At 37.6% G+C, this 17,284-nt stretch overlaps 1 protein-coding gene across 1 annotated transcript; it reads left to right on the top strand.

Moving 5' to 3' along the window:
• Positions 1-822: 822 nt before the first annotated feature.
• On the top strand, positions 823-16,700 carry LOC593441 (pancreatic triacylglycerol lipase). Its single transcript, XM_030995568.1, has 10 exons — positions 823-1,004; positions 3,286-3,505; positions 4,323-4,551; positions 6,223-6,334; positions 8,969-9,085; positions 9,912-10,031; positions 12,792-13,040; positions 13,461-13,581; positions 14,762-14,959; positions 16,074-16,700. Exons 1-10 carry the CDS (start codon positions 923-925, stop codon positions 16,165-16,167), a joined length of 1,542 nt encoding a protein of 513 aa, XP_030851428.1. The 5' UTR covers positions 823-922; the 3' UTR covers positions 16,168-16,700.
• The last annotated feature ends 584 nt before the right edge of the window (positions 16,701-17,284 follow it).

Genomic DNA, 17,284 nt, shown 5'->3' with positions numbered 1-17,284 from the left:
GTTACAAATCTGAAATACCATATTATGGCGGCCATTTTGAATTTCAAGATGGCGGCTAATTAGAATGGTCATCATTAAACGAAGCATGTATTTCCTTTTAAAGCATGTATATCATCATAATGATGATACTATAACAAGTTTTAACCTTTCCATGCACTTCTAACTTGATATTCAAGTTGAAATAGGCTTAACAATGGCGGCCATTTTGAAATTCAAAATGGCGGCTTATCCGGAACAAAGCACAATTTCATGGAAATTTGTATTACTATATCAGACATCAATGCCATGCTTTTTATCCGAAATTTGAACCTTCTATGATGTCTATAATATGAAATAATGCTCAAAATGCAACTATTTATGGTGGCCATTTTGAAATTCAAAATGGCTGCCCAAGACGTGGTCGAAAAAAATGGTACCAAATTTTTTTAGATTCAGCACCCCGAAATTGACAAAGTTAGCCAAAAAAAACAATTTTGGCACGATTATCTCACGGGATTTCATAGTAGCCTCTACTAAATGGATTTGAGAGAAATGTAACATAAGTCCATCTCTATTTCTTGGTAATTCAAATGTCTCAGTATTTAGTGGTCTTGTTAAAGGGAAAGATAACAAATATTGCGAATTAAAGAGAAGTGTGATGTAAGCCTCTGAGGCGATTATAGTGTATACATTTTGAGCCTCTTAACAAATAAGACGCAAATTAAATAATCATGTCCGTTCGTCTAAGGTTGATACTTGCGTCATCACAAAAATAAACAAAGATACCTATTCTGATCCGTTTCTCCAATACGAAGATATCATACGGAATTCGAACCAAGTGCATCAAATAGGCTATGTATACCGCCCGAGATAATTGCTTTAAACATATAAAACAGTGAAGCTGCCATGATTATCGATGTAAATTGAACAAAAAAGAAACAGTATGAAATATTTCTATTGCCTTTGTGTCGCTATCGGATTGGCGCAATGCATCTCGGGAAAATACATCGACCCAAATCCAGTTGGTAAGTAGAAGAAAAATCATCAAGTCGTTCTCATGATACAAGTAAGGAATTTGTTATATTAGTATTAGATTACCTTATTTTTGTTCGTCATGGACGAAATCTAGAAATTTCACAATCGTGTATTTTAACAACGGGAAAAAGTTAAAACATCAAAAACTCATCGGATAGATTCACCATATGTTTGGATGATATTTTTTCTCTTGTTCTTGATCTTCATTGAGCCACTTTAATAATACATGTTATTTCTATCTACGAGTTTCTTGTTCGTTTTGATGAAGCTAAATACAGACGTATAATATGCGTTTTAATTCGGAGCAAATAACGTGTAACGGCGATGATTTGACATTCTCGCGCAAGTATCATGTCTTTCATTCAATAGTCATGAGAAAATGAAATGGGCTTCACACTGGGAGTTTTACGGGGTTTCCCGTCTGCTTTTATTTCTATAATATCTTTTTTCGGGTAAAAAAAAAATTCATTTTTCGGCCAGTCTTTATTTGGAAATTGTGTAATGTCAGTTTATTTTTAGGTGATTCTAAATTGATGTAAATATTAAGCAACTGTATGTTACTTTATTAAATAACACTGACATGTCCATATTCAACTCTTCCTGGCAAGATGTTTTACATCCAGGGGCATCAATAGTTTAACCAATTCCAGCAGAACGAGTAACTATTGACCCAACGCTTCGCATTACACAATTTATTCTAAAAATGCTAAAAAAGGGTACCTTCTAATGGGAAGGAAAATAATGTACTGCGCACGATTTCACCAAAGACCATTGTTCATTTATTCTTTACGAGTTCAAACACATCAAGCAGCATGTTGGTAGATACGGCGACAAATTTGAATGCCATTCGCTTGCTTGTGAAAAGATGTCGTTTGGAATTCACTTTACGGTGTGTAAATATGATCATGTTACTCCCGTGCGAACATGTCGGTGTCAAATTATTGTCACGTAAGTCCACTAAGTTGAAAAGAAGGACAAAGATGCATTATGATTATGGAAAAGTCAAAAAATATAATTGTAAAGTGTTTCCTGTGCTTTGTTATAATGTCTGAGGCAACACTTCTTTTCACACACAAAAATAATAATTAGTACTATACAATTGTCTTTTAATATCAGGGGTCCATATTCATCCTGCCTTGTTTTGGTTGTACTATTTTGTCATAAAATGGTGTCATGTCATATCGAGTCAAAAATACATCGCGTTGTGTGTTTGTTTGTTTTTACAAAATGTCTAAAACACTGTCATAATTTGTCCTTTGACAAAAAAAAATTGTATGGTATATCTTGTATCATGTTCATTTCTTGGACTATTGAAATAAAGAGTCCTTTAACGAAGTAAAGAACTAATCAAGTGGCATCTGTGTGTCACTCGGCTGACTGGACTTTTATTCGACTGTGGTCGAGTGAATAAGTCATACGACTGCAGATCACAAAGAACGGTGTTCAAGTCCCGTCGTGGCAAGACGCTAATCTACATTTGCCACTCTCCACCCAGGTGTAAATGGGTACCTGGTAATGCTTCAGCGCTAGTTACTTTGGCAGCTCGGCTATAACCAGGGTAATAATATGTGTAAAGCGCCATGAACGTCAGAGCCTGGCGGATACCGGTGTTATAAAAATCAAATATGTTATTGATGATGACAAGGCCCACAATACCAATCGATTATGGTTTAACTAACCTCTTTTGGCAAGATATTAATCCACGTTTACGGTTCCCCACTCTAAGTGTGCCTGTTGTTCATGAGTAGCACACACTGGCCTGCTGAAAAAGCTCACTTTCATTCTTATAATGAGCAGTAAAGCTGTGGAAAGGCGCTATGAGAAAACATTTAGATATCTATTGTCCCTATTTAATGTTTGAAAGTTTAGATGTTGAATGCTTTTCAAGTTGAAAGCTAGAAAGGGACAACATTTTTGATTTCTTAATATGAATGGGGGTTAAAATTGTAAAAGTTTATAAGTGTAAGGTTTTGTAAATTTGGTACTTTAAATTTGTAAAAGGTCGATGTTTTAAATGTATATTCAAAAGGTTTATAGGTTTAGAATTTTATAAACTTAGGATTCTATCTTTTTATTTTAAAAGTTTATCGAGTTTAAGCAGTCAAGTTTAAAGATACCACAAATGTGTTCTTATATTTGTTTGGATGTGCCCATTTTCTGACCACGAAGAGAACGAGCACGCGACAAGCAAACGACCTTTTCTTAAAAAGCATTACATAAGTAGGATGACGCGTTGATTTTATTTTTTTAATTCTCACATCTGATGGGCAGATATTCTGAACGACTATTACTACGATGACAGCCCCCTGACGGTTTGCTATGACGAGATCGGATGTTTCTCATCCGCCTATCCATTCTACGATCCACCTTACCGCCCGGTTAGTTGGTTACCCGAGAGTAGGGCCGAGGTCGGGACTCATTTCTACCTGAATACGAGACAGAACCCACAATCGCCCACGGAACTTTTAACCAGTGATTCATCTACTATCAGGTTTGTACAATGCCATTACCAGATAATTTCAATAATTGGCTGGGATGACATTTTATTTTAGCCATGTTTGCCGCCCGCCCCCCCCCCCCTCCACTCAGTGTTATTTAGGGTACGCATATGCATGTTCCAACCGACCCCCCCCCCCCCTTTTCCGGTGTGTAAAGTCAATACGGCTCGACCTTTTTCTTTTGTATACGAGCCTTTTTCAGCACCCCCCCCCCCTTTTCAGCAAAAGTCCGGTGTGTAAAGTCAATACGGGTCGACCTTTTTCTTTTGTTACGAAAAGGACATTTTGGCAACACGCATGGGGTCCGTCCGTTCTCGGAGTGGGGGGGGGGGCCGGGGTTTGCCGAAAGTATCCCAAAAGCAAAAACCATAGAAATTTAATTTTTAAAATTGTGACATCGAATGAGCAAGTGATTATTAAACGAATTTCTAGGTTTGCAAATTTGGAAATTTGCCGACAGATATGTTGAACACCGGAGGGCGGGGTTGTCACACCTCTAGCCTGGCTCTGTGACGTAGTAAAATATAAAACTCCAAATGAACAACTTTTTACAAATCTAAATATGTATTTTGTACCAAAAGGCTATTCGTTTAATTCAAGGATTTGGCTTCTTTTCTACAAAACTACAACGATGAAGAATAATCTTTAAACCGATTACTATTCATGGGGGGGGGGTAGTTTTTCAAACAATTGTAATGGATACCAAGTTATGCTGATGTATATTTTTATAAACGGATTGACTGATTTAATTGTATTTCTTCCTTTCCATAAAACGAATTCTTCACGTTCATGAAAACGCTGCGCACACAGAGATTCATTCTTTGACCCGTCGCATGACACAAAGTTCATCGTCCACGGCTTCACTCAAAATGGCGACGTGCAATGGATGTTCGACATGCAGGAGGCGTTCCTCAACTACGGGGACTTTAACGTGATACGTGTAGACTGGAGCCAGGGAGCTGTCGATCTTTACGGCAAGGCCGTCGCCAACACCCGCATCGTCGGGGCGGAGATCTCGCTTCTTATCGACAGGATTAAGGTACAGTGAAACCCGTCTATAAAGACCATCCAAGGGAGACAAGAAAAGTGGTCTGTATAAGCAGGTAGTCTTTATGTACAGGTTCCTTTAGTACATGGTTCAATGAGAAACCATTTTTAAGGGAAACAAAAAAATGTGGTCTTTCTATCATAGGCGCCGGAAGTGTGGGGGGGGCAGGGGGGGGCAGTTGCCCCCTTAGTCAAAAAGGTGGGGGGCAAAACGCATTTTTGCCCCCCTAAACGCCCCCCCCCCCTCAAAAAAAGCAGTAAAGGAGTAAAGATGGTTTGTATTTTTAACCCAAAAGAACATAACAATAATAAAAACCTGAATTAAATGACGTATGAAATTCCATTCAAAGAAAAGGAAAGTAAAACAGGAATTAAATTTCCTAAACATTGCGCATGCTATCTATATTTAGTGGCTTTAGTGGCCTGCCAGTGTCACAAATAAGGTATCTTAATATGCTTATCTGACCATAATTTTAATGCCTAAAACCCTGAGCTTCTTAGGGCTCAGCCCCTTGACCCCCTACCGGGGCTCAGGCCCCGGACCCCACGCCATTTAACGCTTTTCCTGATCGTTAATAATCCACTTTAAAAAACGTTCCGTGGGGCCTGCCCTGCATGTAACGTGTAAGAGTGATGGAGATGCATATTTTTCTTCTGCCCCCCCCCCCTTTCCAAACGTTTTTGCTCGTTACGTCACTGCCCCTGGAAGGTGAGCCCCCCTGGAATGTTTGCCCCCCCCCCCTCCAAATCCCAAACTGCTTCCGGCGCGCCTGCTTTCTATACAGGTGGTCACTTAAGCAGGTTTGACTGTATTACGAGATTGTCATAAAGCGATAATTTATAATGCTTGAAAATAATTTTCAGATAACAATAATAATAATAATAAAATTAAAAATAAGAAATCGTAATAATAATAACAATAACAGTTATAATAATACTAATAGCTCCATTAATATGGCGCACGTATCCATCTCAGGTAATGCTCAGAGCGCCACAGAGTAGTATCCTGGTTTCAACCCAGCTGCCCTTGGGCACTAGAGGCATTCAAGGAATACATTCCTACCAGTTACCCATTTACTACACTTTGGTGGAGAGTGACAAATGTAGATTAATATCTTGCCAAAAGACATTAGTGCTGCAGCAGGACTCGAATCGCAAACCAGGGGATCCACAGTCCGATGAAGTTATCCACAATACCACGACACCAATTAACACTGGAATTATTAACATGGCAATTTTGTATACAGTATGCAATATTTGTTTAATAACTCTTTTTTGAAAAGTAACGTAATACAATTTGTGAGCGCGGTGCGAGTAGCACTTTGTAGATGCATAGGACAAAACTATTTTACTATTTTATTTTCACATATATATGCACACAATTTTTTACCAAGTTATATGCAGACTTTGAAGGAAAAGGGGATATATAGATATAGTGAGGGGCAAGAATCTTATTACCATGATTACGAAGCCGTATAACTGTTTATTTCGTTTAAATTCGGTCAATGAACTTCGTTGCATACTTGTATGAGCCTGGAGTGCAGAAGATCTTGCTGTTCGTTGTTTGTACAATTATTCTTTGCTTTAGATCCTTCATAATCATGGATTTTAACTTATATCACTCTTTCGGCAATAATCCTCATGTTTATCTTTTCACCATAAGGAAGTCTTTGGAATGACGTCATCCCAATCCTTCCACATCATTGGTCACAGTTTAGGCGGTCACGTGGCTGGTTACGCAGGGGAGAGACAGGCCGACCTAGGTCGCATAACGGGTAAATACAACATTGACAACTGACTGCTACAGCTGACGGTGGCGGAACCAGCCCCCCTCCCCCCCCCCCCCCCCCCCCGTCACCCTCGGCAAACACAACATAGCAGAGACATAGCTTTAATACAAAAAAATACAAATTAAAGACACCTCCCCCTAAGGACAGCAATTGACCCCCCCCCCCCCCCCCCCCCCCCCGGCTAGAGAAACCCGGATCCGCCACTTAATAATAGTAAATAAATCTACCTTTTCTTTTTGGTTTGTAGTAATATATTTTGTTCTCCTCTTTCCTCCCCTATTCCTCTCTATGTATCCGTACCAAAAAAAGTAGAGTGTTTTATATAACGTCTTGTTTTTTACGCTATTTACTGTTGGTAGCATTAAAAATAACCTAACAAAATGAAAAATATAGCTTGATACTCCCAATACGCGACCCTTTTTTGTGGGGGGGGGAGGGGTGGGCAGATATCACGATTAAAACATTTTCGTGTTTTTTTTTTTAATGTTCATCAATTTCTTCCAACACATGGTCATTAAAGGAGTAACCAATCAGAATGATGTCCTTCGTAGTCCCTGGCGACATGCATGACAATAGCGACGTGACTTGTTACATATATCGGCTTGTGAAGATGTTTTCTTTTGTGCAAGGGTTTCACGGGGGTTTCACAATCCTAAAAGGAAATTAAGTTTCAACCGATTTGTTATTTAGAGCTGAATATTTTCTTTTCAATGCTTGCGTCTTCTGAATATGAAATACTCAGACAAAAGACTGCGACCTTCTATGAAACAGTTCAAACCAAATCTAACACACTTGCTGTTGTTGCTGTCATGATTTCAGATTGTCCTACCTCCGGTTCCCTTCAACAGAATGATTATGGAAAGTAAAATATATGGAAAGTCAGACAGGAAATATATTGTGTAGTCTGACAACTCAAACGAAAATATCACTCGCGTAGCTAAACCGGGTGGAGCGACGCAGGAAACATGCTCAGGCAGAATCAAATTATGAAAAAAGGGGGAAAGTATGGGGAAAAAAGTGAAAGGAAGACCGATGCCCCCTTTAATACAATGCCTTCGGAATATACCATACTTCTACTCGATTCTGTACTAGTATGGTCAACCTTCTTTATTCATCTGAGTCGACCAATTATTTTTATCTGCGTGGCACTGAGGAGGCATGAATTGGACGAATTATACAATTAAATTTTAAAGCTTCACTTGAGCAGGAATTAAGGGAGAATGCGTGATTTTTTGCGTTCATTTGAGTGAAAAATAGACCACTATAACAATACGCCATGCATAACTAAAACTTCTGATACAGCTGTACTAAAGGTTCAAGTTGACCGCAATTTCCTCTTTCGCGAAATTAAATTACGTGTAATTATGAAGGGGACAAGCATCAATATTTGTTGACAACGGGGTTTTTTTTCTTCACTTTTCCTTGGCCGAACCAACTGACCATCACAATTCAGTCTTCGGACTGCGAGCATTTCATGAAGTCCTTGAAGCAATCAATTTAATCAATCAATCAATCAAATTAAAATCCTTCAATCAAATTTGCCCAGCCCATTTCTATATGTGTGTCTCTCGTTACCTTTATCTCCCCCTCCCCCTCTCCCTTCTCTCTCTCTCTCTCTCTCTCTCTCTCTCTTCCCTCCTCTCTCTTTCTTTCTTTCTCTCTCTCTCTCCCTCTCTCTCGGCTCCCCTTTCTCTCCCCATTTCTTTACTCTCTCTCTGTCATTATCTTTCTTTCCCTCTCTCTTTCTCTTTAAATCAGCTAAGAGGATTGGAGCACTCTAGCCGAGTAGTAGTAGTAGTAGTAGTAGTAGTAGTAGTAGTAGTAGTAGTAATTATTATTATTATTATTATTATCATCATCATTATTATTATCATTATTATTATTATTAATACTACTATTGTTAGGCTTAGTGTTGTTACTATCATTATTACAATTATTATTTTATTATGTTTTTATGTTATCATTATTATCATTACTAGTAGTGATGGTAGTACTACATGTAGTAGTAGTAGTAGTAGTAGTAGAAGTAGTAGTAGTAGTAGAAGTAGTAGTAGTAGTTGTAGTAGAAGTAGTAGAAGTAGTAGTAGTAGTAGTAGTAGTAGTAGTAGTAGTAGTCGTAGTAGTAGTAGTAGTAGTAGTAGTAGTAGTCGTAGTAGTAGTCGTAGTAGTAGTAGTAGTTGTAGATGTAGTAGTAGTAGTAGTAGTAGTAGTAGTAGTAGTAGTAGTAGTAGTCGTCGTAGTAGTAGTAGTCGTAGTAATAGTAGTAGTAGTAGTAGTAGTAGTAGTAGTAGTAGTAGTAGAAGAAGAAGAAGTAGTAGTAGTAGTAGTAGTAGTAGTAGTAGTAGTAGTAGAGGTTGTAGTAGTAGTAAAGTGTAGTAGTAGTAGAAGTAGTAGTAGTAGTAGTAGTAGTAGTAGTAGTAGTAGTAGTAGTAGTAGTAGTAGAAGTAGTAGTAGTAGCAGTAGTAGTAGTAGTAGTTGTAGTAGTAGGTAAATGTAGTAGTAGTAGTAGTAGTAGTAGTAGTTGTTGTTGTAGTAGCAGTTAAATGTAGTAGTAGTAGTAGTAGTAGTAGTAGTAGTCGTAGTAGTAGTAGTAATCATTTTTCTCTGTGTTTTGGTCAGGTATGGATCCAGCTGGGCCATACTACGAAGACACAGACACCATCGTGCGTCTAGATCCTACTGATGCTCAGTTCGTTGATGTCATTCACACTGATACTAGTCCTATATACAACCTAGGTGAGTAGGTATTTATTTTGCTAGTTAGTTAGTTCATTCAACGGATACCGTCCATGACCTGGCATCATTTATTAATATTTGTCTCTTTATATCGACAGGTGTTGCTATTGTTGTAATTAAAATCAGCTTTCTTCCCCCTTTTCCTATCTTTCTTATACATGTAATAGCATTTCACTCTCCTCATTTTTATTTATTTTTCGGTTTCATTGAGGGTTGCAAGCAAGTGAAGCTTTATACTTATGATGTAGCCCTCATGTATCATGTTTATCTCATACAAATAATGCGTGTAACTTAATTTCTTACCTTTATTGTACATTGTAATATATTGCATTGGATAAAATATATAAAATATCAATGAATCAATTGTAAACGTCACATTAATGCACATGAATATGTATGTTTGAAAAGATAATATAGAAGAAAACAAAATTATCAATGCCAATTATCAATAATCATATAACCATCAAACGAATATGAATCCAATGTACACAAAGTGTATATCCTGAATCAAAAGGGGAAAACTCTCTGCCCAAATTACCTAATCCATCCTTTCACATAGTATTACAAACGTCTTTATAAGGTTCCATTCAAAGGATGCTAATCTTAAGTGTTGACCTGATGATAATAATGATATTCTTTGTATTGCAAAGGTCAATGTTTCTTAACATGATGTCATGACACAATATCTATGGTGACACTATATGACCCAAAGTGAGATGATTTAACGTATCGATTGGCCATCATTTGATATTGATACCAAAATGGGAGATCATAAGAATAATTGCATTCCCATTATAAAATAAAAATCCTATCCTTCTTTCCTAAGGCATGGGAATCTATGTACCATGTGGTCACGTGGACATTTACGTCAATGGCGGACGGGAACAACCCGGATGTGATCAGGGGATTGTGGAGCACATCATCAGTGAGGGCAGTCTTGTTATTGGTGAGCAATGGAGCATAACAATTAGTGGAGTAGATTAGAGTTCAGGGGCATGTGCCCTCCACCCACCCCCCCCCCCCCCCCCCACCACTCGTTTCCCATTGGAATGGCGAAACTTGGACCGCATTTCGCACACATAGCCTACCCGGAATATTTGCCCTTGTTTATTACAGAATTAAGTTTATTTACTGAAAGAGATCGATGAACACCTACCCCAATGTCATTGGCCCTAATAAGCTGAATCCACGCTATACCACTGCCAAGAATACTAATCCAAGAAAAAAGCGATTGCGATAATATGACAGCTTATTCTATCAACGATTTAGAAAGAGCGCCAAATTAGGAGTTAAAATGTTATAGCAGAAGTCAAATAGTGTCGTTCCCATTACCACATTTTGTGTTATATTGAATGTATTCACAATGCCATGAGATACTATTTATTTTCTCGATATTTCGCATTGCCCCCTAGTTGTTCAAACCCTCCAAACATGCACTAAGTAATAGGAAAGGATCTGCTCGCAAATAACTTAGCATCTAATCGATAGCCAAAGCGCCTTTTAATGTAAACAGCGGTAGATGAATACAGTCCGATTTACTTAATTCAATGTTTGCCAAGGTTCTCTGTATCTCTATGTTTTCCTTCTCGATCTCAATCCATAACGGATGCCTAAATTACTCTTCTACTTCATGGTCAAATGCAGGGTGTTCGAGGTTATGATAATATGGTTGCTGATATTGATGTTAGAGATGTGGTTCGGGGCTTTGAACTGCGAAAGTCGCACATCTCATTAAAAAATTAACATGATTTTTTTTTGCAATTATGTATTGGTAATATATTTATACTCTGACTTGTTTGGTTTAAAGGGATAGTTGAATTTTGATCATCAGGGCACTTCACAAAATATTTTGTTTGTGAAATAATGAAAAACTGAGTGTCAAATTTGTTTGGTCAAAAATCTGTTCGGAAACGGCAGAAATATCCATACTAATATAACCATTTCTAATACTTATGGGGCCCAACAAATATTCGATAATTTTGAACCAGTCGTTGAAAAAACGAGATAGCGCCTTTTACGTTTTATTCCAGCCAATGTTAAAAATAATACAAAGTTTTGGGAAATTTTGAAAATTGGGTGGATAGTGATTCTTTACAATTTTAATATATTTGGATGCCTCTGTGGATGTTTTATATGCACTAGACAATTTAGCCCCTAAAACACTTCTGCTTTTGAGAAAAATTGAAAATAAAATTTACCGGTGCTCCCGGTAAATTCTGATGAATTTCAGATAGCGCCTATGGCCGTACAATGGTAGCTGCGACCATGTAATTATCAGAAAATGTAGTTGTGATACATAATTTCCAAACGGAAATATATAGCTAATCGGTCGATTTCAGTCAAGAAACGTTGTTTCATAGCTTAATTAATATCTTGACCTTTAGAGGGAGCTATAAAGCATAAAGAGTTTATTATTTACAATTTCATAACTTTAGACTCGATTTCAACCGCTAAACAATGATCACTGAATACTGTAGTATCGCATATGATTCCAGTATGTTCATTTGAACCAAATTCACGACCCCATACCAAAACTTTGTATTACCTTTAAGGTTGGCTTTTGGTTGCCTTTTTCGTATTGGTTATAATTGTAATGTTATTGATATTAAATTATTAGATTAACGTTCACCGTATTGTTTTTTAAACTGAAGCTGAATTGGTATGATCGGATTAAATATAAATTCCACACATTTTGAGGTCTAACATTACCTTCATAGCAATTTTAGGTCCTAAAGGGGCACTAGAAACGTCATAAATAAGAAAAAGAGCAATAACCATGCACTTTGAAGACATTTGCGGTCTTAAACAAGAACTTAACTGTCCCTTTAAGTCTCAAATCTTATTAAGGTCGTCCCTACATTTAAACTGTTGTCCATAAAGAAGTTGCAAATTGTTGCTATCAAATATATAAGTCTAAATATCTTTTTTGATGCAAACTTGCTGCACAAAATAGTTGCCTGCTTATCTTCCCCAATCGATGGACTCACTTATTAGTATATCTGTAATAGTATGTCGGTAAAGCGCTTAGAGACATTTGTATTAAGCGCTATATAAAAGCGGAATATTATTACGTCTTAGTCCCTTTGCAAACGATTATCACTTGGATATAACTATAAAGATAAAATAATAGATTATGTATAGAGTATAACAGACTTCAGCGCAATGCTGCTATCTCCGTGACTTCTTTGACAAGAAGTGATGTGGCTTAATTTTGAAATACACTATTAGTTATAATTAATACAAGATGTTTGTTTTAACCAAAGTTAATACAAGGACAATTAAATCTGGTAATTGTAGAACTGGATCTTAGGTCATGATCCAAGGAATTCCATTCCCGTACCCCAACAAATGATAAAGAATTATACAGTGAAGTTGAACGACAGAGTGGGTGATGTAAGTTTAGACTTTGACGAGTGGGATACTTGTGAATAGAAGAATTTGTTTGGAACATATTATTAAAAACATTATATTGTATAGTGTATATTGTATTTTCATTGTAAAATTGTTTTATACTGGTTGAATAAACGAATGAATATATATTATAACGCAGAGCTCAGTGATTACATGTATGACCTTGTTTGCGCGCTGTTGCCATTTATTTAAAGGTGTTTGTTTTTAACGAGCGACAGCGATAGTTTTTTTTTCTTTGTGGTTAACCGCGTCACATCTGACCAAGCCTTTATTTCTCCCGACATCGTCATCGTAGGCGGTGTCTCGTTCGTGGTCTGCAACCATCTCCGCAGCTACGAGCTCTTCACGGAGTCTATCAATACCCAATGCCCGTTCACTGCAATGAGATGCGACGGTTACGACTACGAAGACTACCTCGCTGGGAAATGCTTCGACCAGACCCAGTCCATTGCCCTGGGTTACCATACCGACACGAACGCCATCTCCGGCGCGGAGGAGAACGTTGTATACTACATGCAGACGATGGACGAGACCCCGTTCTGCGGTAGGTGCACATAACAGTATTTTTTATATTATATTTGTTGAAATAATCTGAACTAAAACGACGTGAAAAAATGGAAATAAACGAACCGGCGTGATTCGCATCGACCTACCATTATAATAACTTATTATTATTATTATAATAATAGCTCCGCTGGTTCGCAGCAATCAAACTTTTTTGAGCATGTAAATTGTTTATCAATTTAAAAGGTGACAATTCGCATTATCTTCATCATCATCATCATCTTCAACATCATTATCATTATATTTTACATATATTTCAAATATTTGTCCATTCTGCTCAATAATTTTTTTCATCTATTTCATGAGATTTGTGTTGTTTAAACTTGATGACATTACGAAAATGGCCCATTTGACTGTATAACTAAACAAGCAAAGTCTAATAATGTTTTCTTATTAACAGGTGAGTCCTACTGGGTGAAGCTGTACCTGGTAAACAAGTTCATAAATGACGACGTGAAAGGAGAGCTATTCGTCACTTTGTTCGGGACACTCGGTCAGACAACCAAACTCAAACTCAATTTGTAAGTACAATCAGGGAGGACCTCCCTGGTACAATGGCGAAGCCTCGTCTAGCCATCGAGGGGGTTGGATCAGGGGCGGGATCCTTCTTGGATAAAATGCGAGAAAGGTAGTTTTCAAAAGAGGGACGGTGTGAGACAGGGTTGTATCATCTCCTTTTCATCTTACCTTCTCCGCTCATTTTGTATACCCCCTCTCTTTCTCTTTCTATTTCGCCCCCCCCCCCTCTCTCTCTCTCTCTCTCTCTCTCTCTCTCTCTCTCTCTCTCTCTTTCCCTGTGTCTCTCTCCCTATAGTCATTCGCTGGAGGCAGCATGGTATGTATAAAAATATAAACAAATATAACAAATCTTCAAACATATCGGGTTACTTTTTGGCTAACACTGAAGACATCATCCAAATTATCATCCGTTTTCACTAATTCCCTTTTACTAATTTTTTTAAGATCCCTACTAAAAGAAAGTATTTATATTGTGATTAAAGCTTAAAACATCATAGATTGTTACTATAGAGCAAAATACGACTTAATAACTTGCCTCCACCTCTCCTGAATCTATCCTTTTCCATCGTCATCATTCAGTGGCGTAAAAGACAAACCATTGAGGAGGTACTTGAATCATGGAGGGGGCACATCGGTCCTACTCGGTGAATAATACAGGAGGCGCGGTGGCTCAGTGGTAGAACAGAGGTCTCATAACCGGGATGTCTCGGGTTCGAAACCCATCCAATGCGCTCTTGCGATTTTGTATGACATTAACCCGTATTACCAAGTTCCTCGGAGAGGATTTTAGGTCGTCGGTCCCCTGGATGTTTGATTACGAGCATGCACATGTTTTCTTAGCAGTCGAGTAAAACATTCTTCATCAAACATTATTCATCGAACATCATCAAACTAAATGTTCTCAGTACCATTCGATGGGAGAGGCAAGTGCCACGGTGACCCCCCCCCCCCCCCCCCCCTCTTAACCTGCAACTCCCACTATTTACGATGCTTTATGTTTAATTTCCTACACATAATCGACTTTTTTAAAACACGTTAAGAACTCCAAGTTCGCCATCCTAGCCGAGGAGTGCATTGGAGCCCTGACGAGACTCTACTTCGTAACAATGTTACGCCATTTAAAACCACCCTTCCTAAGTTCGCCCCCATTTATCTCTCTCATTCTCACATCAATATTTGCAGGGAATCGATTGTCTTCGAGCACGATAAGAACTACATGTTCGCCTTCCTTGCCGAGGACTACATCGGAGACCTGACGGGACTCTACTTCGAGTGGAGTTACGACCGTGACTGGTACCGACCAGGGGAGTGGGATTTCTTCATCAAACCCAAGATCTACATCGACTACTTGGAGGTCGAATATGCCGAGGATGATTTCAGGTCAGTGAGATTTTGAAGAGACAAAAATATATAGGAGCTATGCATATATCGTCGATCTGGCGCTGCTCAGTGGCTGCCGGGCTCACGATCAATTGGGCAAAAAAAAATTCTGTTTCGGTTTAATAAAATTTGGAGTGGACTATTAGGTTATTATTATTATTATTATCTTTATTATTATGATTAACAATTTAAAGGTGTCAAGGTCTAGTGGATACGTCACCGGGCTGACGTTTACATGGTTCACGGTTCGAGTCCCGCCGCGGCACTAATGTCCTTTGGCAACATATCAATCTACATTAGCCTCTCTCCAAACATGCGATGTAAATTGGAACCCGGTAGAAAGAAATTGAAAAAAATCATCGAATCCGAGAGCGTTTTAATAGTACAGCGCTTATAAACATTAGTATGGGGTGAAGTCTATCAATTTGAGGTTTTGGGAGACACTCCGGCCAATGCCCCTCCCAGTTTTCATGTGACATGTTCTTTGTGTGTGTGTGTGGGGGGCGGTGTTTGTCAGCCGAATTCTTAAAGTGAAAAGACTCAAAACAGTTCTAAAGTACCCTGTTATTCGTAGTACGCATATCATTAACAGCAACTTTGAATTATCGTCAGAATTTATATTTTCAAATCCTAAAATGTAGTATACAAGGTCTTATTTGTTAGTAATTTTACAAACTACTCGACCTATGCTGACCTTGCCGAAGTCAGAATGTAGAATGACATAATAATGTCTCGGGATTATGTGATTAGATATCTTTAACAAACGATTTGAAAATAATGAGAAAATCATGGAAACTGTGTATCTCATCTTAGGATCAGTAATTTAATCAATCAAAAGTTGTGTGTTCCTTATTCTTACAACGGTCCTATAATCTGTTTTCTAAATTATTTCACACACGGCTACTGTGCTCATAAGTACTTGGCAAAACCAACAAGACGGTGCTTTGATTTGTTTTTGTTTTATTACCATGATTGTGTCCCTTAATACCTATGAAAAAAGTTACATATAATCTATGACAATAAAGTTATTGTATTGTAACCAAATTGCAATTAATTCTGATCGCCACGGTCATCACAGTGATTGGTATTTTTTCTTCTGTTTCTAATTATTCAGATACTTGATGTGCAGCGGTTCCGGGTCGGAGCGAAACGGTATAGAGGCAGATGGCGAGCAAGCTGCATTCCTAGTTTCATCTCAGTGCTCTTAGATAAATCTTGATTTCACTCCCGAGAATTTTGCTCACTTTAAATATTATATGAAATGATTAAATAATATTCCAGCGACAAATTCGGTTTAAAAGTTCATAATCCCTTTAGGTGGATTTAAATTACCCTAAAACGATTTAATAGTGTATTTTAGATAATGTTCTTCATGATCTTCATGACCTTATTCTTCGTAACTCACCGTGCTATGTTTGAGAACCCAACCAATTAATGTAATCAACTTCCAAAAAAACCCTTATCCAGCGATAAGCCCCCAAAATAAGCTTTTGAAATTGAGTGTAATCGAATCCATGTTGCGAAAGAGGAATATTTAGTGCAGTATGCGCTCAGCATTAATTATTTTTGATGACTTGACTGATTAAAGCTTAAGCTGCTTAGAAGTTAAAAGTAACAATTAAGTGTCTATAGCAAAAAGAAAAAAGAAATGTATTATATCAAAAGCTTCAGAAAATATCAACGAATCAATGAATTGATATTTCAATCAGGATTTTTAATAAAAGTGAATGATTACAAAATAGAATTTTTGTGAATTTTTTACATCCATTTAATCATAGGTATATGGTTTAAGTTTACCATTTCTTTTCAATTTTGCATGCACGTTTAGTTATCTTCATACCGAATACTCAACACACATGAAAGATATACACAATGTTTTTAGATTAGGGACCACATAAAAACTGTAATCAGTTCGAATCGAAGATTTCTTTCTAGCGATACGGGCATTTAATTTGCGCTTGGAATATATTGGTCAGTCGGTATCAACAGTGCGTATCACACACAAAAATACCAAACTTTGGTAGCTCCTAATAAATCGTCTTTACCAATATGACTTTGAAATATATTTTATGATTAATTTTTTTTTTTTTTTTTTTTTTTGTCCGATGACACCCAATTCACAATTATTTCTGCCACAAAGAGCACCAGGGTATTGAAACAGTGTTGTCAAAATCGCCTTGTACCAAATTCGGGCTGATGGAACGAATGTGGGTCAGGCCATATGCATGTGCCCCGTTGGTCTTAAATAATTTTAAAGGTTAAATTTTGCGTCTTGCTTCATTGTTTCATTGTTTAAAATGATGCAATATAGCCAGGCTTTCACAC

Source organism: Strongylocentrotus purpuratus, unplaced genomic scaffold (assembly GCF_000002235.5).
Source record: "Strongylocentrotus purpuratus isolate Spur 01 unplaced genomic scaffold, Spur_5.0 spur5_scaffold_3, whole genome shotgun sequence".
Classification (NCBI taxonomy): domain Eukaryota; kingdom Metazoa; phylum Echinodermata; class Echinoidea; order Camarodonta; family Strongylocentrotidae; genus Strongylocentrotus; species Strongylocentrotus purpuratus.
The sequence above is the reverse complement of the archived record's forward strand: the minus strand, read 5'-3'. Positions and strand labels throughout refer to the sequence as shown.